General features: G+C 55.8%; 5 protein-coding genes across 5 annotated transcripts; 2 read left to right on the top strand and 3 right to left on the bottom strand.

The window, feature by feature from the left end:
- Positions 1-946: 946 nt before the first annotated feature.
- On the top strand, positions 947-2,494 carry GLRG_06960 (uncharacterized protein; the record flags this gene model as incomplete). Its single annotated transcript, XM_008097500.1, has 1 exon — positions 947-2,494. The coding sequence occupies one exon, from the start codon at positions 947-949 to the stop codon at positions 2,492-2,494; it is 1,548 nt and encodes a 515-aa protein (XP_008095691.1).
- Positions 2,495-4,073: 1,579 nt separating this feature from the next.
- Positions 4,074-5,082, bottom strand: GLRG_06959 (YggS family pyridoxal phosphate enzyme; the record flags this gene model as incomplete). Its single annotated transcript, XM_008097499.1, has 3 exons — positions 4,074-4,597; positions 4,713-4,884; positions 4,972-5,082. The coding sequence occupies 3 exons, from the start codon at positions 5,080-5,082 to the stop codon at positions 4,074-4,076; spliced, it is 807 nt and encodes a 268-aa protein (XP_008095690.1).
- A 569-nt stretch (positions 5,083-5,651) lies between these two features.
- Positions 5,652-9,541, bottom strand: GLRG_06958 (L-aminoadipate-semialdehyde dehydrogenase; the record flags this gene model as incomplete). Its single annotated transcript, XM_008097498.1, has 8 exons — positions 5,652-5,949; positions 6,002-7,668; positions 7,719-8,187; positions 8,248-8,542; positions 8,601-8,999; positions 9,051-9,151; positions 9,214-9,420; positions 9,513-9,541. The coding sequence occupies 8 exons, from the start codon at positions 9,539-9,541 to the stop codon at positions 5,652-5,654; spliced, it is 3,465 nt and encodes a 1,154-aa protein (XP_008095689.1).
- A 2,256-nt stretch (positions 9,542-11,797) lies between these two features.
- On the top strand, positions 11,798-13,675 carry GLRG_06957 (uncharacterized protein; the record flags this gene model as incomplete). Its single annotated transcript, XM_008097497.1, has 1 exon — positions 11,798-13,675. One exon carries the CDS (start codon positions 11,798-11,800, stop codon positions 13,673-13,675), a length of 1,878 nt encoding a protein of 625 aa, XP_008095688.1.
- Positions 13,676-14,942: 1,267 nt separating this feature from the next.
- GLRG_06956 (uncharacterized protein) lies at positions 14,943-15,919 on the bottom strand (the record flags this gene model as incomplete). Its single annotated transcript, XM_008097496.1, has 2 exons — positions 14,943-15,497; positions 15,659-15,919. The coding sequence occupies 2 exons, from the start codon at positions 15,917-15,919 to the stop codon at positions 14,943-14,945; spliced, it is 816 nt and encodes a 271-aa protein (XP_008095687.1).
- Positions 15,920-21,458: the final 5,539 nt, after the last annotated feature.

The raw sequence follows: 21,458 nt of genomic DNA, 5'->3' as shown, positions 1-21,458 counted from the left end.
GTACAAATCGCCGAACGACCAACCATTGACGGCCTCGACTTGCAAAGGACGGCACCCGGTCTCTGGTCCAAATTGAAAGTCTATTCCCAAATTGAGTGGAAAGTTCAGAGTCGAAAGTATGCCACACTGTGAGCAGCCCTAAGGGGGGGCAGCACAGATTTTCAGCATTCCTAGGAGTATTGGCAGGTGCCATTGGAGTAGGTAGCCAGAGTATTGGCGTCTAGTTTGGACGAGATTCAGTCCGAATTCCTAATAACTGGCTGTTTTACTGTATCCATACGACAATAGCGTCTTCTCTGCTTTGGATGGAAAAAGAATACACAGGACTGAAGGAGCTGCTTGAGCGTCCTCGCCGTCCCCTTGTCATCAGACCCCCCAGATCAAATCAGAGGCAGGTCCAAACTATCCCTCATCCATACTTTTATCTTCACCCGGTCACTCTAGAACTGAAGGAGTCCTCGACCCGTCAGGGCTTCAACCGTAATGGTTTTCGGAACTACTGCTCCTGCCTCTTGCCATTGTGCGAAGAAAAGAATAGGGACCTTTATGAGTGAACTCTCTCTAAGGGCAGTATAAAATCCCCCCCCCATCGCCCAGATGCTGGCTTTTCTTCCTTTCATCCACCAAGAAACACAGGCACTCGACTATTCTTCTCCTTACTTCTTGTTCATAATCGACTTCGGTCCCAACCCTTCTTGTTCATAATCGACTTCGATCCCAACCCTTCTTAATACTTCTTGTCTATACTTGACTTCGGTCCAACCTTTCTTCTTTTACTTCTTCTTAATCGATTTCACCCTTCTTCTTCTTCTTCTTCTTCTTCTTCCTCGCCTTCTTTTTCCTCTTCCTCTTCATCTTCTTCTTCGTCTTCTTCTTTCCCTTCCTCCTCTTCATCTTCCTCTTCTTATTCCTCTTCTCTTTTTAAATATTCACCAATCCATTCACAATGGACGCCGCCGGTGAATATACTTTTGGAGACTTCCAGTCTCTTTCCAACAACATTTGGGCCGAACAGCCCTCGCAGCAGCAGCAGCAGCAGCAACAGCAACAGCAGCAGCAGGTCTCCGACGACATGATGAAGCAGTTGCTTTTGGCGGCGATTGCCGAGCCGCAGCAGCAGCCCCAGCAACAGCAGGAGCAGCAGCCCCTTCCCGACAATCTTTTCGAGGGCCTGAATTGGGAAGACCTTGCGCAGCAGCCCCTGTCCCAGGAGCTCCTGCAGCAGCACGATCCCATGCTGTTCCTGTCTGGGGAGGAGCAACCCCAGCAGCCCGAGCTGCCCGAACAGCCCGGGTCTCAGCTCGAAGGCCAGTCCGAGGGGCTTTTCGGGGACGATGACCTCTTCGGAGATGAGGAGAGCTCAAGCCCTGAAGTGGGCAACGAGAAGTCCCTTCCCTCTCCTCCTCTTCCTACACCCTCCTGTTTCTCTATTACTCTCCCTACTTTTGATAATATCCCTCCTACCCCTACTCTTCCTTCCTTCCCTTGCTCCCTCCCCGCCCCTCCTCCCCTTAACGCCGGGGACAATGAGGTGCAGTGCATTGACCCCCGTCTGTTGGGGATGCCGGCTTCTGTGGCTGCTCCTGTAGCCGATCACCCTCCTCATGGAGTGGGTGAATACACCCAGGGCGCCCAGGGCACCGAGGACGCCAAGGACGCCAAGGACGACGACGTCAACATGGCCGATATCCCTCTGCCGTCCACGGAGACTCCTTCGCCGCGTCGCGCATCGGTGGAGGGTACCGTGGAAAGGGCACTCGCGCCCAACACGGAGGGCAACAGAGTGGCCAAGAAGGCCGGCAAGAAGGCCGGCAAGAAGGCTACTGGGGGCCCCGTCCGCGCGGTCAAGGCCAATTCCTGCGACGCGTGCCGCCGCAGCAAGACCAAGTGTGTGACCGCCGAAGGCGCCACAGACTGCAATGCATGCCTCAAGAAGCACCGTACGTGCAACGTCTCCGGTGTCGACGGCCGCACCAACAAGACCAACCGGGACCTTCTCGACACCACGTCGGCCGCCGTCAATAATTACCTCAGGCACGCCACCCTCCTCTGTACCGACCTCGCAGAGCACCCCGACCAGAAGCTCATGGTACAGGCGCTTCTGCAAACCATGGGCGATTTTCAACAGGTCCGCTCCATCATCTCGAAAGTCACCGGAAGCCCCATGAAGGCGTGGCCGTTCGCCTCGGGCCCCTTCCGCCCGCCAACTCTCGACGGGCCTACGAAACTGACCTATGTGCGCAACTGCCGCGATACCCAGCTCCGGCTAATGGCCCAGAATGACGGCAAGATCCTCGCGTCATTGTTGATAATGATCGCTTTTGGCGAGGCTCCTCAGATCACGGCGGCATCTGGCCTCGTCGACCGCGTGATGGGCCACAATACCGCCCTGGTCGCTCTCGAGAGGTCTATCCAAGAGAACTGCTCTTTCTATGCTGAGCATCCAATTTACGAGCACATGCGTAAGGGAATCGAAAAGTGCTTCGAGGCGTGAAGCTCCCGCACCTGGCCTGCGGACCGGTGAACGAAACGGTGCTGCATCGAACCCCAAAGAAAACAAACATAAGAAGACAAGAGGAGGAATTAATAATGGTGCTCGAGCTTGAGGCTCGAGAACAGGAGTTTTGCGGTGATTCATGGATACCCGGTGCAATAAGTCACCACAACAATCATGGGAATGGCGTTTGGGTTTGAGGCTCAAGAAAAGGAGCATTCGTGATGGTTCATGGATACCCGGTGCAACAAGTCACCACAACAATCATGGGAATGGCGTTTGGGTTTGAGGCTCAAAAAAAGGAGCATTTGTGATGGTTCACTGAGACCAGGTGCAATAAGTCACCACAACAATCATGGGAATGGCATTTTGGCATTCACCGCTTTTGGGGTTTGAGTCTTGGGTTTCATTTCGGCTTGTTGGATTATGGGTTTTGGTTCAGTTTTTTCGGAGTTTGGATACAGGAAAGGGCCTCTTTCGGCATGGTGGACAATCAATCAACGCCATTCCCAACCACATTTGTTCGTGTCTTTTGTGATGTGATGAAGGCTCTCGAAGCCATCTCGTATTTGGCTGCTGTTCATATCCGAGTATTCGATCTAGACGGCTGCTGCCCATCTCGCTCTTTAAATGCCGGATCCTACCGAGGAGTGCATTGTCCCTGGCTCTCCAAGCCATCATGTGAACGTGTGAAACCGATTCCTATCGTCCTCTGTTGCGGCGACGGAAACGATAAAAGATCAGATGCTGTGCACTACGCAGCGGTGATGTGGAATCGCCCTGTCGGCAACGAACTCGGAACCTGACTATGTCGCCCAGACTGCTAGAAGATGTGGAAGGCGGGCAAGGAGAGGATGCTGAAGTGAAAGATGATATGTGGACGAGACGGAAAAGGCGGTGGTTATTGGAAAGAAATGGGCCAGAGAAAGTGGCGGTTCTTGGAAGGAAAACGATGTTTCCACCCTCCAGTAGGTGTAAGGGTAGATAAATGACAAAAGGAGACGATGGAACTACCACCATCTCATCTCATATGTGCGAAGAAGAACAAGAGATCATCTCGGAAGCAGCCGCCCCAGCTTCAAGAGCCCGCGACTTCGTCGACTGCTCATCAACGGCAACGGGGAATATCAGAATGGAAGCCAAGCCACGAGACCGAGAGATTGGACGAAAAGGTTGCAAAGGCAGTATCGTGTGCTCGGGAGCTGCTCTGCGCAACAGGGACCGAAGATGTTACTGCACCTCTGAAGCATCCCAGGTGTCCGGATCCAACACATTATTGTATGACATCAAGACCACAGAGGTCCAAGACCATTTTCTTCTTGCCGCAACAATGCCAAAGCCTTCATACGTGTCTACCTACGACCAGGTCAGTAACGGCTTATTCTCTCCTCTTCCTAGGCTGTCAGCACCTGTTGTTCATGGCCCAAAACCCACCTTGGCCACTTTAGACTTGCAACCCCCGTGGTAAACCACCGTTGGACCATCCACCCACCCTTCCACCACCCCCTTAGCCACTTTAGACTTGCAACCCCCGTGGTAAACCACCGTTGGACCATCCACCCACCCTTCCACCACCCCCTTAAACCACAATCTTCGCCTCGCTCTTCGGCCCCCTCTCCCCAAAGATTGTGCTGCCCACTCTCACCTCCCCGCTTCCCAGCCTCACGGCGCCCTCAAAGTCCTCGCTCATGCCCATGCTCAGCTCCAGCTCCCTCTCCAGCCCCAGCTCCCCGGCCACCAGCTCCCTCTGCGCCCGCAGGCACAGGAAGTCCTCGTTCTCGTTCTCCGCCGTCGTCGCCTTGCTCCGCGCGATGGCGCCGATCGTCATCAGGCCCAGCAGCCGCAGCGCCGGGCACTCGGTCTCCACGGCCCGGCACAGCGCCACAGTCTCCGGGCCCGGCGCCACGCCCGACTTGGACTCCTCGCCCGAGGTGTTGACCTGGACGTGCACGCCGAGGGGCTCCACCGGGGCGGCGCCGCCGTCGTCGGGCGGCGAGGACATGAGCTCCGCGCGGGCGGCGTTGAGGAGCTGGGCCTTCTTGAGGGTGTCCACGCTCGAGACGCAGAAGAGGTTCGGGATCTTGGCCAGCTTCTTGGCGTGTGCTGCGTCGACAAAGTTAGGAAGTTCTCTCTCAAAAGAATATATATATATATATAAAAGAAAAAACACCTCCGAGACCTAGGCTAGTAAAGACTGGCAAAAAGGGAGAGGGCATACTTGACTGCAATCCACCGATGAAATGCCACTGAATGCTTCTCGGCAGCATCTCCGCCTTCTGCCCCAGCTCCTGCGCGTAGTTCTCGCCAAAGTGCACCTGCGGCGGCGTCGCCTGGTGCAGCGCCAGGATATCGTTGGCGGGCTTCAGCTTGGAGACGGCCACCAGCCGGACCTGTCGGTTGTTGGTTTCTCTATCAGTGAATTTGCCCCCCGCCCGTCGCCATCCATCTTACAGCACGAAACCGAGGGGAAGACTCACATTCCGCCCCGCAGCAACGGCGGCGACGCGCTCCTGCACCGCCTGCAGCTGGGAAATGAGAGCCTTTGCTCTCGCCGGGTCGATCTTCATCTCGGGCTGGGCGTCGGTCATTGCAGGCCTAGACAAGGAGGGGGGGTTGTGGTGTGGTGAGAGGTGCAGACAAGACTAAAGGGCACTTTTTTTCTCTATGAAAGTCGGAGTGAGGTTGACAGTGTATAGTCATGGACTTCCAGCGTCTTCCAAAGCGCCCTACTGATTGACTAGCAAAATTGGGTCCATTCTCAAAGCGGGATTACGCGGGGTTCAGTGGAGACTCTGTTAGCAGGCTATTCCCTGATCCAGAGGGTACGGTTTGGAAACTTGGAGGGTCAAGTGAGGCATGTGCTGTATTACCTCAGATGCAGGGTTTCCAGACATTTTGGTGCTCACTGTATGTACTCAAATTGCTCGTTCAATTCACTGCAGTTTACAATTGTGCTTTTTCCCAGTCGTGTGTCCCTTGTTTATAGGCCATACTCTCTTTTTCTTCTTCTTCTTCTTTTTTCGCTTTTTTTCTTCTTCGCTATTTTCCCATCTAGAACGCAAATCCCCCAAATTTTCCTTTGGTTTTCAGAGATTTCCTTTTATCTAACATGCAACCCGGTTTTGAAAAGACGTGGAGGTGTAATACAGTCAGTTACTTAGACCAAAGCGCCACGGCCTCCAACTCTCAGCAGCGCCTCTTTCTGCTCAGTGCTGATCTCAGCAGGGGGGATGGCCAGCTGGCCAGGCTTCTTGGGCGCCTCCAGGAAGCCAATGGCAATGAGGTAGCCCAGGTAACGGCCGATAGTCTCGTCCTTGACGGAGCCACCGGCGGAGAGGTCCTCCCCTGTCAGCTCGGCGTCGCTGCGCAGGGCGGCCGCAGCGTTGACGTCGTCGAGTTCGGGAGCGATGGAGTCGGCTGGGAGATCGGTAGTTGCGAGGTGGTACAGACCCATCCTGTGCTTTGTTAGCGCCATTCGTAGTTGAATGCTTCAGCGTTGAAACTTACAGAGCGTGCTCCTTGCCCTCGGCGACGTAGTCCTGCAGGCTCTTGCTCCATTGGCTGTACTCGACCTCGGGCACATTGTAGCCATACTTCTCCAACGCACCCAGATACGTCCGGAAGGTAAGTCTGGGATGGCTCGTCACCTGCGCAACACCGAGAGGCTGGCGGGGAGGGTGCAGCGCCGAGGCGACCACGAGACGGGCGACATGGTCAACGGGTACCATGTTGATGGTGTTCTCAATCTTGGGCCTCGAGTTAAGCTGGATACATCCCTTGAGCATTCTCAGCAAGAAATCATCCGTATTACTGGTGCCGGTGTATTGCTCGCCGGTAATGTAGCCAGATCTGACGATGGTGCCAGACAGGCCTCTCTTACCAGCGTTGCGGACAAGGTACTCGGCGACCCACTTGGTCGAGCCGTAACCGTTGCCGAGGTTCTTGGAGCTACCGGAGAGGTCGTCCTCCTCGCTGACGAGACTGCCTCCCTGAGAGAGCTTGACAAAGTGCGGGTGGTCGAGGACGGACGTCGATGACACAAACGCCAGCTGCTTGGGCTTGCCCGTCGCGCAGAGCGAGAGGACATCGAGCGTTCCTTGGACGTTCGCCGGCTTGAGGTTTGAGTACGGAAGGACCCAGTGGACCTGGGCACCGTTATGAATGATGATGTCGACCTCGTCGGCCAACGAGTTCCAGCGCTCCTGCGAGAGGCCGAGGAGAGGCTTTCCGAGGCTACCCTGCACAGCAGTAAGACTGTTCTTCCAGCTGGGTTGCCATATGCCGTAAGCCTGGCAACTCTTGACGACTCTGTTGTAAGCGTCGATGTCGTCGATGGCACGGACGTGGGCGATGACTCTGACATTGGGCGCGTTGCGGGTCAGGAGATCTTTCAGGATGTAGGCACCCAAGAAGCCAGTGGCGCCTGTCAGAAACACGGTCTTGACGTCGGCGGCCTTCTTGTCGAAAGGGGTGAACTTCTCGGGCAGAGTAGCCAAGAGTTTCTTGGCATCCTCAAAGTAGTCTTCTCCTTCAGGCGTGGCGTTCACACTCTCAGAGGCCTCTCCAGAGAGCTTGCTATCGATCTCGGCAGAGAAAGCTTTCAGTGAGGGGCTACGGAACACAACAGCCATGGTGACGTTGACACCAGGCCATGTCCGGTTGACCTGGAAGAGCATCTGCTGTGCCAGGATACTGTGGCCACCAACGTCGAAGAAGCTGTCATCATGCCCAAGACTTCGCTCGTCAACGTTGGCGAGGAGGGAGCCCCAGATACCAGCAACCTTGCGCTCGGTCTCGGTCAAGTCAGAGGCCTCGGTGTGCGGGCGGGCCTCTGCCAACTGGGCGGCGTCAGGGAACGGCAGTGCAGGCTTGTCCTTCTTTCCGTTGGGGTTCAAGGGAAACTTCTCGAGAGGGATGATGATCTCGGGGATGGCGTAGTTGGGCAGCTTGGTCTTGAGGTACTTTCGAACCTCCTCTCCAAGGGGCCAGAACCTGCGAAGGCGACCCATCAAGCAGTCACCGCCAGAGGTGTCATCCTTCTTACCGTTCTGGACCAACCACTCGGCCCATCTCTGCATGTCGGGTACAATGTAGCTGATCAGGGTCTTCTCTTCGTCCTTGTTGCGGCGGACCAGAGTGACGTTGTCAAGAATCATGGGGTGATCTGACAAGTACTAAAATATGTCAGCTGGCATTGCCGCGTCTCTCGGTGGTGGGATTTTACCTTGTCGATCTCTCCCAGCTCGATACGGAATCCACGAATCTTGACCTGGTCATCTGCGCGGCCGACACAAACAACATTGCCGTCCTCGGTATACTTGCCCAAATCGCCCGAGCGATACATGCGATCCCTGGGACCCTTGTAAAATTCTCTCCACGGTTCATTCTTGGATGCCTGCTGATCGAGCTCCGCCCATCTGTTGTCCTTGACGAACCAGTTGCTGACGAACTTGGCCTTGTTCAACTCGTCGTTGGCCAGGTAGCCTTCGGCCAAGCCGGCCGCTCTGACGTAGATTTCACCAACCTCGCCGATATTGCAAACACGTTCAGTGTTCTCGCGATCCACGATGATGAGCTGCACGTCCTTCATGCCCTTGCCAGCGGGAATGACGTTATCTGGAAATCTATCCAGGAAGGTGGGGTCGGCACTGACGCTGGGGAGCTCATAGTAGCTAACTGCTCTTTGCGTTTCACTGTTTTTTTTGTTTAGCAAACCTCCTCGCCGGCGTCAGTGGCGTAAACCTGATACATACGTTGTACCGTACATGTTGACGATGTAGCAGTTTCCAGCCAGCTTCTGCAGGGCCTTGCAATCTCTTTTGATCAAGATGTCACCAACAAAGAAGGCGTGGTGGAGAGTGGGGAATTCGGCGCTGGCGTTGCTGACGAGAACGTTACCCATGGCCGGGGTCAAGTGAGTAACGGTAGCGCCATATTCTCTCATCCACTCGGCAAGCTTCTCATGTTGGATATCCTCCTTGGAAGGAACCAACAGCTGGGCACCGAGGAATATCGGGGTGAAGATGTCTCGCTGGATAGGGTCATGAGCTGTCGCGTGTTAATGCGCTTCTCTCAGCACCTCCGAATCAGAAATTTTCTCACGTACCAATGCCGCTGAGCATGGTGAACTTGTCCTTCTCGCTGAGGCCGAAACGCTCGGCCATCCAGTCAAAGTAGTATGCTAGAGAGTAGTGCCTGCCGAGGACACCCTTGGGCTTGCCCTCGCTGCCAGAGGTGAAAGACAAGGTGGGGTTCGAATCGGGGCCCACAAGGACGTTCGGGCCGTTCTCCTTCTCAAGGCCGGCGAAAATTTCCTTGCCGTCGACCTGGCCACCAACGAGGGTGCCGTCGGCTCTGAGCTCGAGGGCGGGGACCTCGGTCTTGAGGTCGAGGTTCTTGGCGATGAAGGTGCGGACCTTATCGGTCAGCTTGCCGGCCTCTTTGGTTGCCTTGTCGATCACCACAAGGGCTCGTGGCCGCGCAACATCGAGATAGATGTTCTGGCCTGCGGGCTTCAATTAGCATGGTCCCCTCAAGCCAATGAGGGGTTGCTTACGGTCAGGAGGGTATGATGGATCGATAACGCTAAAGGTAGCCCCGGCCTTGAGGATACCAAAGACGGCGACGACAAGGTCAACACCACGGTGGGAGTAGCTCCTGTAGGTCCACATCAGCATCCACCACCAGAAATGCAAACATTTCATGCCAGGAAGACAAACATGACGACATCTCCCCTCTGGACACCAGAGGCAACCAGATGGTTGGCGAGAAGGTTGGACGCCTCATCGATTTGGCGGTAAGTGAACTCCCTCCTCGGGGATGTGGAAGAGGCGGTTTCAACGACGCACAGCCTGTCAGGATGCTGCTTGGCGTTTTGAGAAAAGATGTCCTGGATGGCGCCGCGAAAGGCGGACCAGTGCAGGTCGCTGCGATGTGTGTCAGCGCGCGTGGTTCATGGCATTCATTTTTTCCCCCTTGATCGTAGGTGCTCCGAACTGGCACATTCAGTCACACTCACCTGGTGGGGTCTGGGAGCTCAGGAGCCATAGCGGGGGAGGGGTAAATCTCAACGAAGGGGGGAATGAATTGCAAAGTTAAGGGAAAAAAAAGGCTATCAAGGAAAAAGTTTTCAAGGCCTCGGAGAGTCTCACTAAATTCCCCGGTGAAAACAATCAGGACATGCAAATTGCTTCAGAAAGGGTGGTGTTCGCTCCTGAGATATCCTTGAACCTAAGGAACCGACAGGGTAGAAGACGATGACGGAATGTGTTGGTTATATTTGGATGAAGTTCAATTGAGTCATAGGGGAACGACAACCGGGATGGAGGGCGGTGTAAGTTTTTCTTAGTTTCTTTTCTTTCGTCGAGCCTTTGGACCACAGTGCACTGCGCAGCGTCGACGCGGGAATGTATGCAGAGGAAATGCGGCAAAAATTTACATCTTTCAATGCAATCAATCTCCTTTTAACTCGGGTACCTACCTACCTATACAGATAGTTCTGCCCTACACCGTTCCGGGTTGGTGGTTCCCTGTATTTTTTTTAATTCTTTTTTTGTTGGTCACTTCTCCGGTTCAGGTCCGGCATCGCTCTCCCCGCAAAATTTCTTCAGGTCCATGGCGTGCCCACCACCGCCACCACGTACCTTTCAAAGAGACATCCTTGACTTGATGCACGGCGAGGGTTCCAAGACAAGACTAGGTGTCATATTCGAACGTGTACCGAGGCCGAGTCGACCAAAGATCATCATTGCCAGCATTGGATTACTCAGGATATATCTACGCATGTTCGCCCCGCCTTCGCTACTGTTCCCGTTACGCCGCCCTACTCTCTGTTTGTTTAACTCTGTCAACTCCTCCACACGGATGGACCCCTGGTCCTGACGCGCCGGTAGAGGACCGAACACCCTTTAGCACAACTTCATAACCCAAATAGAGCACAGGGGGGGGCCATCACACACATGCCCGTTTCACCACATCAATATCTACCTACGAGAGCTCAATAATTCAGACGGGTAATTCGAGTTCGTCGACGACACCTCTTGCGGCTCCCGCACGCCAGACAACTCCGTTCTCGGCCCCGAGTACTCATCCATCGGCAATACATACGACGGCGGGGGCGTGTTTCGTCTTACCGGGCTGATCGGACTGACGTTGCTGACCTGGTGTGACAAGCTGGAACCATGTGCGGGCGAAACGATGAACATGCGGTCACCTAACGAGTTGGGGCTGCTGGCGTAGGCCGACGCATCACGGGATGCAGGGTAGGCGTGGGATGATGTCGTGTTTGGTCCTCATTTGGGCCGGACATAGGGCGTCGCTTTCGGAGGCAAAAGGACCAGACTCCTAGCACCACTAATCAGTCGCGTTTGCCTGGACAATGAAGCCACGGCTCTGCAGCTCGTTGCCGATGAAGTCCTTGGGGGAGCGGAAGGGGCAGATTCTGTGAGAATGTGGTGCCTGATGGAAAGAGTATAACCATACGTCTTCAGATGCTTGGGATCGTTACTAAATTCCACAATGGACGGATTGAGAACCCTATCCTATGGTTCGCCAATTGCCCCATCCGTCTTCTTGTCGCCCATCAAGCCCAGCTTTACCAGCCACAACTCTAGCCACCACCACTACGCAGGCAAGCCACCTGAGACCCTGTCCGAATGTCTCTAGCCGAGAAAAAAAAAGAAGAAAAAAAAGTGGTGTGTGCACCAAGGCACCTTAAGCATTCAGCAATCCAGGGGGATCCGTGGACGGAATGATGGATGATATCCTGTAGTGTACGAATACTCCGTACTCCGTACAGCTTCTTGGTTGGCTGACTGATACCTGTGGCTCCCTGCTCCCCCCATATCTTATCCCAATCGTGTCTGCGTCAGCTGCCTATTCCTGGAAAAAAGGGGATGACGGAGGATTCAGTGAATGTCTTTCAGCTAGCTATTTCTCACCTCCACAGCTGTGCGTACACTACACTATCCGTACATGACCTTCCATCTGCTTGGCACGATCTCTAGCTTTTCCCCTTCTTTTTCGAACAGCTAGCCGTTTCTTCCTTTCTTTTAGAAATCTTCTTTTTCCCCTTGTTCTTTTCTACCTGACTCCCCAACTCGGATTAGCATATCTTCTGTATTACCATCGTCCAGCCAATCGGTTTAGCTTTCCATTGGGGCACTCTGTCCACATGTCCCACTTCTGAGGTTGCTCTTCACATATCACCACTACACTACGACCCGACCAGTCAGTCGACTCCCCAAACCGCATACCGGCCATCTCTGCCCGCCGCCGCTTCGTCGGCCAGTGCCACCGACCATCATGCCGAAGCAGCGTACCATCTTTGGCCGTCCGGTCCCCCGCTTCGGCACACGACGCATTTCCTTCCTGCTCGTCAGCATCTCCATCTTCGCCGTCTTCTCTCTCCTTGTCACCCTGCCGAGCTCCATCCCCTCCGGCCCGAGCCTCTCCAAGTACACCGACCACAAGTTCTCGATCCCCTCGGCCATCAAGAATCCCTTTGGTGCCTCGAGCCGCCTGAACCCCTTCAAGCCCCCCTCTCACCCGCCCCCGCGTCAGCAGAATGACACCTTCGGCGAGTCATCGTGGTGGGCCGACTGGAAGTGGCTCTCGGTGCCCTTCTCTTCCTCCCTGACCCTCGACGAGGAGCGCTCGCTGCTGCCGCCTCTCAAGCCGCGCCCGCCCATCTACTGCTACTACGATACCACCATCAAGAAGGACGCCGCCAGCAAGGACGCCGAGAGCGAGCTGCTCCTCCTCTGGCGCCGCGCCTGGTGGGCCCGCGGCTTCAAGCCCATCATCCTCAGCGCCGCCGAGGCCATGAAGAACCCGCTCTACGACGAGTTCCAGCACAAGAGCGAGGGCATCGACCCAGACCTCAAGACCGACCTGATGCGGTGGCTTGCATGGGACAACATGCGCGGCGGCCTGCTCGCCTACCACACCACCCTGCCTATGGGCCCGCACGAGGACCCCCTCCTCTCCTATCTCCGCCGCGGCGAGTACCCGCAGCTGACCCGCTGGAACAACATGGGCAACGGCCTCTTCGCTGGCGGCGAGAAGGAGGTCAATGCCGCCATTAGGGCCACCATGGGCAGCTCCAAGCTGAAGGAAGCTAAAGACTTCGTCGCCGCCGCCACCGAGGATACCTTCAAGATCGACAACCAGCCCAAGGCCATTGCCTACTACGACTCGACCGTCATCCAGGAAAAATACCCCAAGGTCGCCGAGGCCATTGCTGCCGACCGCGCGGGCGGCCTGCAGGTCCTCCGCAAACTCATCAACGGCCATCTGCACACGATCTGGCAGAACGTCTTCTCGGACGGCATCGCCGTACTCAAGCCCCTGCCGCAGCACATGACGCACATGATCAAGAACGCCTGGGACCTCGCCGGCGACCTCGCCATGTGCCCAGCCGACTCCCCCATGCCCGCGTCCTGTCCGCCCAACAACGCAAAGTGCAAGCCCTGCGTCCCCGCGCAACCCATGCATGTCTCGACCCCTCCCCGATACCGCAACACCTCAACCTTGTACACCATCGGCACCGTGCCGCACCCCTACACGACCGCGCTCCTTACGAACCTCCTGGACTCGGTCGAGATCCCCTGGATCCGCCGCAAGTCGGAGCGCGATGTTTGGCTCGCCGCCGTCACAGCCGAGCTCCTCGGCGCCGGCGTCAGCGGCGCGCCTCGCGTTCTGAAGTTCAAGGAAGCCATCGCCAGCGAGTTTGCCACCGCCCACTCGCTCTGGCTCACTGCGGAAAGGGACCTTCCCGAGGACCTCGACTGGCACTTCGGCTTCGCCATCCCCCGCAACGCCACGGACGGCACCTCCGAGACCCCCGTCCCGGGCCCTGAGCGCCGCCCGCAGCCCAAGCACGACCCGGCCGACGGACCCATCCCCAGCCCGCAGGAGCTCGACAGGGAGCCGCCCCTGCTCAAGAGGGCGCGCGAAATGGGCAAGACCAAGGACAAACGCGAGCTCGCGGTCCGCGGGGCGATAGAGGCATGGAACCTGGCCGACACTGAGGCGTGGAAGTTTGCGCGGGCCTTTTTGGCGCGCCGCATCGTCGAGCGCAAGGAGTGGGAGGACAACGAGAGCCATTACGCCGGCGGCGTCGGCACCGAGAAGGGACGCCGCACGAGCTGGGGCGGCCGCTGGCGTGATAACAAGGACTAGACGCGTCGTTGCAGTCCATGATGAAAGCGCGAACAGGAGAGTGGAACAGAGGACTATGAGTCGGAAAGGGCCGAGCAGCAGCAGCACCATCATGTCCAAACAGAGGCGATGCTGCTCGGAACACTGTAGTATAGGCGTCAAGGGAAAACGGTGTGTCATGAGTAAGGTGCTTTTGTCTGCGTGTATTTTTACGGATTTGTCGGGCATCAGGAGTTTCTTTGGAGTCGGCCCCCCGCGTAGGTAGATATCAACGTCGCTGTTGACAACTCGTTTCATGGTGGAGACGGCGGCGTTGAACCCGATGATCTGGAAGATACCGCGCAGAGTGAGGCGCTTGTGAACATCGTCGCCGGTGAAGTTTCGCTCCAACCAGCGGACGAATCCCCTAGCCGCCTTAGTCTCCATAACTATAAAGACGCCGTTGACGTAAACACCAGCGTAGTTAGGATTGTCACAGTCAATTAACGCCGGCGGGAAAGCCCCACAACGCGGGGCGAGGTCGGAAATGATTATGTCTTGGTAGACTATACGGGCATTGGCGGGATTTCCCTGGTTCTTCGCGGGGCGAGGGTCTGCGACGGGCTCGGTCTTGTCGCGAGCGCGTTTCTTGTTGCGGACCACCATCTCCGAGGGAGAATCATCGTCGATGACGATCGTCTCTTCCTTGAAGAGCGACGCCATGAACTTTTTCTGGAAGTCCTGAGTCTTGTCGCGTTTGAGAGTCATATCGCCCTCGACGTACTTGGTGACTTGGTGAAGATAGCCGAAGGAGCCGCCTTGTCAAGGCTTGGGAAGAAGCCAACGACAACGAGCAATACGTCACCATCAATCGGCTGGGCGCATCCCTTCTAAACGTTGAATCACAGAAATGTCCACACAAACCTGATATTGTTGGTGTTTCCCATGATGGCTAGTCTACCCGATTATTCACCCATGGCTCCTCCTTTTTTTTTCTCTGCTTTTCTTATAATGTCACCTCCATTTGCCAATCCAAGCTGAAAGGTCCCCTCCTTAGAGTCATTTCGTTTCCGCCATCTCTTTCACATTGCATGCTCACTGTAATATAGGAAGCGAGATGTTGAATTCGCATGGAGGGAAGATGAAGAAACATGAGCGTCGGATGTCAGTGGAAGAAAAGAAAATCACGGAAGGAAACAAAAGACAGGTTGAATTGCCTCCTCATCACGCTTCATCACGGGCCGAGCCCCCACGACGTACCTACTCTACCCAGAGTAGGTAGGTAAGGCCAGATAAGGGGGGGCTCGCCTTAGGCAGCGCGCGTGTCACCTCCCATCTCGCCGCCCAGCTCCCTAGCGCTGGCACCGTTGCGGCCGGCGCCGACGGCCCCGGGCTGCTCACGGGGGGGCAACGAGACCTTGGCCTTGGCGCCGTTGACGCCGTTCTTGGCCGTCTTCTGCTGCTGCTGCTGCTGCTGCTGCTGTTGCCGGCCGCCGCCGTTGCCGGTGGCCTCGGTATAGGTCCGGAGGGCGGAGCGGGCGGACTCGACGACGCGCTCGGCGGCCTTCAGGGCATCTCTCAGCGCCCGGGCCGTGGGGTCGTCGTCGCAGTCGCGGCTGCTGCCGCCGGCGTCGCGCTCCTCGAGGAGCTCGCGGATGTGGCCGTTGAGCCAGAGGCCCTCAAGCTGGGCGCGGGGCATGTCGCGGGCGCCGGCGATGGTTCCGCGGCACGAGGGGGTGCCGCAGAAGCAGTCGAAGGGCTGGGCCATGTGCCACTCGGTCGAGGGGTAGAAGAAGGTCAGCTCGTCGCCGGGCCGGAGCCCTTTCGGGCCGGCCAGGATGTTGAAGTTGCCCGTATCAAAGATCTAAAGAATAGACGCGTGTCAGTAAGTTGACCGAGTTCCGTGGGTCACGTCACCCCCGAGTCGCCGGCCCCCCTCCCCCAGCCCCGGAGGTGAGTTGATTCGGTGGAACAGGGAGAATTGTGGGAAGGGGACCGCGATCTTGACGGGGCAAGAGAACTGACGAGGGACGGTTCGCAGGAGTGGTTGATGTACAGCAGGTCGCTGTTGAGGTTCAGGTGCCTGTCCTTTCCGCACTGGACGGTGGCGTATGTGGGCTCGTCAGCCAGGTCGCAGGGGGGGAACGACATCTTGGCGAAGACGGCAAAGGGCGGCAGCGAGACCTTGGAGAAGCTCTTGGTGAGGAACTCGGTCTCGCTGGCCTTGACGACCTCCTGGACGTCCGCGTGGGACGGCTGGGTCCAATGGGGGGTGAGGGGTGCCATTGCGCGGAGAATTCGGTCTATGTCTATATGGGGAGATTGACGGCGTGGTTTCGTCTTGGTGTTGAACAGGGTACGCTCGTACTTGTGCTGGGTCAGCTGGTCTGTCAAAAGTAGAGAACGGGCTGGGGGCTTGGCCAACGTCGCGGGGAGGTATCTCTTACGGAGATGTCCGGATTGGGTCTTTCTAACAAGTTAAAATAATGTAATACTACAAGCAAGCCAAATCTTGTCTTTTGGTTGGACGGTAGACACTGAAGCGGCGAGAGTGGGCTGCGTTGCGTGACTGTGGGAGAAAAAAGAGATGAGTATAGGTTCGGACCGAAGTGAGCGTCTGGAATACCCTCAGTTCTTGTACAGGAGGGAGGGGTAACCCCAATCTGACATCAACGACATGTGCCGAGCTAATAGCAAGGTAACCCAAGGTTTCACAAGCTTCTTTCCTCTGGCAGGCGCATTCAGCCACCGGGGGCCCTCAATGGGTTGCCAGATGGTTCAACAGTTTGTCCTCCTCACATGCATTTCCATTTCCGCATGACCCGTTGCGGGGGACCGTCACCATCTTCCTGCACACGAGGGGTAGTGGGGCCCAATGGAACGGACATATGGACCCAGATTCCACAAGTGCATACGGATAGACAGGGAGACAAATACCACTTGCGAGATGTCCCGTCTGAACAATGCAAGGCCGTCCCCGTCGCCGCCCGTCCGGTTGTGGCTGTAGAATAGGGGAGGCTCTCCCCTCTCCCCAAAGGGTGGGGGAACTGGCCAATAAGTGAGGGCCCGGCGACGGATCCGGCCAAAAGCCTCGTAAGCTGCAGAATAAGTCATGTTAAGTTAAGATGCACTGTCCAGCTAGGCCGCGGTCAGCCTAGCTGCAAGTCATGATACATGCCTACACATACAGGTACAGCCCAGCACGGGGTGTGGCTTGAAGGTTGGTGGGTTGACGGGCACGAGGGGGGGTTGCTTGCCGCGCACCCTGTCCAATGCAGTCTTCTTCAGATACCCCTCCTTCGGCTCACTTTCGGCCCCTCTTTTGACAGACGACAAGCGACGGGCTAGATGACGTTGGGAGGGGCTGGGGTGTTGATGTTTGGCTTTCTCTTTCCTCCTTCTCCGGCACACACTCACACACACATACATTCTCTTTCTCCGCCCCCCGCCGAAAATACCCCTCGCTGCTTTGGCCCGACGACCGAGGCTCGTGAGCGGCAAGGCGGAAGAATGCTTGGAAGCGTGCGACGTCGAGTAACACTCGCCGTACGGATCTATAAGATAGGACCCGCGTCAGTGATACTTGGGGTCTTGGTGCCGCTGCATCCTCTCTGTTCCTTTCCTGAAGAACACTCGAAGCGGCCAAGGCGGTATGGCAGCCGGCATCAGTGTCTCCGGGTTCAGCAAGGCCGCTGTTGGCTTTCTCTCATTGTGAGGTCGCTTTCGCTTTCGCTCTGCCCGCCGAGCCTCCATGTCGCATCGGTGCTTGTCGCCGCATCTCGATGCCGCGTGCGTATCCATCAGGCGTCCGAACCTCGTCTGTTTGGTGCCGTCTCCATCTCGGCCGTTGCCGCGGAGGTCTGTGAAATCGGCCGTACCTAATCCTTTCCGATCATGGCATATTCGGCGAGGAAAGAAGCCCTCGGCGAGTAGGAAGTAAACCTTGGACTCTGGCGCTGCCGTTAGCTTCCCCCATCAAATGTCGCTATTGTTGGGTGATGAGGGCAACGAAAACCTGTCCTCACGTTTACAATAAACCCCTAATTAACAGGGGACTAAACGCTACAAGAGATGATGGCTACGCACACCCGCTCGGGCCGCCCTGACATCTCATTTTCGCTTGCGTGCGCCTCGACGGGCCGCATGAGGGAGCAGCAACTCGCCGCAGATCAATCAACGATGATCACATCAGCATGGCCAGCCCGGTGTTACTTGCCGCTTCGAATCGAACGAGGCCTCTTGAAACAAGCAGCATCATTCCTGCGTTAAACAGCGGATGGTGTCATCGGAGCGGCCGCTGCAAACGGAACGCCGCTCGCTCCCCCTCGCGTGCACAAAGACGAAATCGGGGACGTGTGCGACCATGACCGGAAAGGTTTGCGTCGCATACGGGCCACTTCTGGACGTGTATGTGTGTCCACTGTCCAGCGCCCCGGGACGGAGCCGCACTCTCCCCCCCCCCCCCGGCCATGGATGATGGCAATAGAATCTGTGAACGCGTAACATTAGCTTCTGCGTCCAATTGATTGACCAGGACCAAGTTTTGACCCGCCCAACTTATCCTTATACTAATATGGATTCCATGATATGAGTCCGCATTTTTGTGACGTAAAATTAGTTATCAAGGGGCCGCAAAGCGCAGCCTAATGTTGGAGGTCACGCTTCAAACGCCAGGTGGTACGGTGCGCGGTAAGACGACTGGCGATGGGCGTTCTCGCTATGATAACTAGGGCTCCTTACAGATTTACATCACGTGGACTTTCATGCGCCTCATATTCCTAGTGATATTCGGATGTGACTCACCACCTGGGTAGCCCCAAGGTGCCGTCTTTAAAACCTATCTATACACCCTTACACTATTTGTTGTAAGATTTTTTATACATAACCGACCTATGTCCTCTACTTAGTCCTGGTTGAAAACCACAGAGATTTTAGTCAGGGCAAATGATTCAACCCTCTTCGTATCTAGCGATGATGGACCCGGGTTCCGCGAAGTCGTTTCTGATGGGGTTTCCCCCCCGGGACGGACGCCGCCATCCCCCTACCCCCCCCCCCCCCCCCCTCTCGGTCCAGAGCCCGGTTGTGCGAGACCCCGCCACCCCGGCTGGGTTCCTGGACCTTCAAACATGGGCCTTGTCCCCGAGCCCTGGCCTTTTACCCCTTCGGGCGGCCTTATCTACGGGCCGCTCAGCTTTGATCCCTGTGGGCCCTCTCTCTCCATCTTTTTGAACGACCCTGTCGTTTCAGGACGCAAAAGCTTAGTGGCAAGCTCTCGTCAGGTAGCATCAATGGCGAACCCCATCCATCAGCAAGGGCGGGAATAACTAAAAATTGAAAAAGAAGGACAGAACCGGCATAACCGTGTGATCCCGAACACTTTCCGTCACGACCCCCTGCTGCCGCTGACCAGACTCAACCAACCTACTATGTATATGGCCAGGCCAGGCCAGTCAGTCGGTTGCTCTCGCGCGCCAATACTCAGTATGAGGCCGAACTGCCCCAGCCTTCAGCCGCGTCTCCCAATTTCTGACCGTGTCCTGTTCCAGCGTCGTCACCAGTTGGGAGTGCCGAGATGGGTTTGCATCCCTGTCCCTGCACACTCACTGTCTGGGGTGGTGATATCTCAATGTTGTATCCAAGGTAGGTGCGGCAGACCAAAGCCTGTGCGCCGGTAGGAGACTTCAGGATGAGCCTGTCAGCTCGGCAAAACAAGGCGAGGCTTCCCAAGAAGCGCCCCTTTGACGCCGTTCATCTATACCAGAGTGAGCGGCGGCTCGTCGCCCTCCTTGATCAAACCATTGAATGGTTTCATTGTCAGGGCCACGTGCTCCATCGGCAAACGTTCCCCAGGGAGGACCAAAAAAGGTATACACCACCGTATCTGCGATTGGACTATCCAGGAGCCCGTCCCCTTACCTCCCCAAATGTGTTTGTGTACTCCGCACCAGATCCCTCCCATCGCTGAGCATCCTTGGCTCACGAGGGTGGAGTGGGGTGGTCTGAGGTGGTATGACATGGCTACTCGAGACGGGATCCAGATGGAAGCTTGAGAAAGATGTAAAAGGCTGGCCATCCGTGTCAGTTGGTCTGGCTGTCGTCCTGGCCATCTCTTCGTTCCTTACACTCTCTTCCCCGGCAGCCCAACCACCCCCTGAGGCCAACTCTTTGCTCGCCTTTCATCCCCCCGCTTGGCATCTCTTGCGTCTGTATCAGGTCTAGACCACTTGGAGGCACAACCCGGCGTATACCCGCCGTGAACCGCAGAAATGACCCAGTCTCACCTCGCCCAACTCCTCGACGGTAGGATGCGATCAGTCGTCATCTTTTCCCTCTCGCCAGAGGACAACAAGCCGCATCCCAAGCCTCAGCCTGACCCTCCGGTTCCCGTTCCTGCCAACCCGGATGACCGGCATGCCTAAGCTTGGGTTGTCGGGAACGCTAAAGGCCAGGCTATAAGATGCCTGGTCTTTGGTGAAAGACCTCGGTATCTACTCTTGTACTGGGTCTTGAGCTATGGCAGGGAAGAAAGTGTCGTCCGTATACTATGTATGGTTGAAGAATCCGAAGCAAGACAACATCGCAGGTGCTAAGACAGCAAGAAGCCGAGAAGCATGCTCTTGAACACGGCTTGTAACGGTCACACCTGGAACCAAATCCTGCGGTTCTACATCCATTCAGCGACCTCTGATCGGATTGCGCGGTGGTTTCCGCGTCGTCGACTAGAGGACGAACCAGAGAACCGCCTGGGGGCACGCCTGCCTTCATCGGAAGCTCGCTGAAACGCTCTGTTCTTTTTCTTCGTGAGCATTCTATCCAAGTCACCATTGCTGGGGGTCCACCTACGGATCTTTCAAGCCTCGGGGCTTGGCGGCAAACTCGTCTTCTATCCTCCGGGATCTTTTCGTATGGGCTTGGGGTGGATTAGGAGGACCACGCGCGGATTCTGGAAAAGTTTTTGATGTGCAGGAAATTGACCTCAACTCTAATTTTCTCGCCAAGCATGAGTAGATGGAATGGGTGGAATATGGGGCTTTGTGTTGTTTAATGGGCAGGTGATACTGGGAACAACAGCGACCAAAATGCGAAACAGGAACAATGATTGCTTTGTTGTCACTATAGACGGATACAAGAAAACAGCATTTCATAGAATAATAGTCTCATATACTGAAAGCTGATTACGGCAATGGCGGTGGCTTCCTTGCCCTTCATATGTATTCCCTTCCCATCCCACCTTTCATACGCGTTTCCATATTATCAATGACAAAATAATGCTGCTCAACTAGATTTGTGTTCTCCAGACACTAGTACTCCCAAAGACATACCTTCACAAGAGTGAATTTGATTGTCATGATGCTAAGAGAAAGTGAACCACCTTTGATTGTTCTGACTCACAATGTTGTGATTCTAAAACCAACGACTTTGACACCAATATGGTAATCACCAAGAGGATGATGTTGGAAAATCAACGTTGTTCTAGTTTGCATGCTGCTTCATCATAAGTCAAAACTCCCCAGCAACAATGAATGATATATCTGGCGACCTCTAAAGATAGATCTAAATGTTTTAACAACACTGGGCTCTTGACGGCATCTAGCTTATTGGGCTGCTTCCTAGGAGCCCGACTTCCCTTCAGAATCATCGACTTCCTTTCGAACACCTTTCCCAGTCCTTGCCCACTTGCAGCTTATGTCCATTGGTGACTTCCCTGGTCCCGATGACAGGTCTTCACCCGCACCCTCCACCCGGTGGCTCTGTTGGGGATCCTCTCTTCGCTCCTTCCCGTACCTCCACTTCTGAGCAGGCACCTTCCGTCCCAAGTGTTCCA

The sequence above is a fragment of the Colletotrichum graminicola genome (assembly GCF_000149035.1).
Source record: "Colletotrichum graminicola M1.001 genomic scaffold supercont1.26, whole genome shotgun sequence".
Taxonomy (NCBI): Eukaryota; Fungi; Ascomycota; class Sordariomycetes; order Glomerellales; family Glomerellaceae; genus Colletotrichum; species Colletotrichum graminicola.
This window is presented reverse-complemented; position numbering and strand designations above follow the sequence as displayed.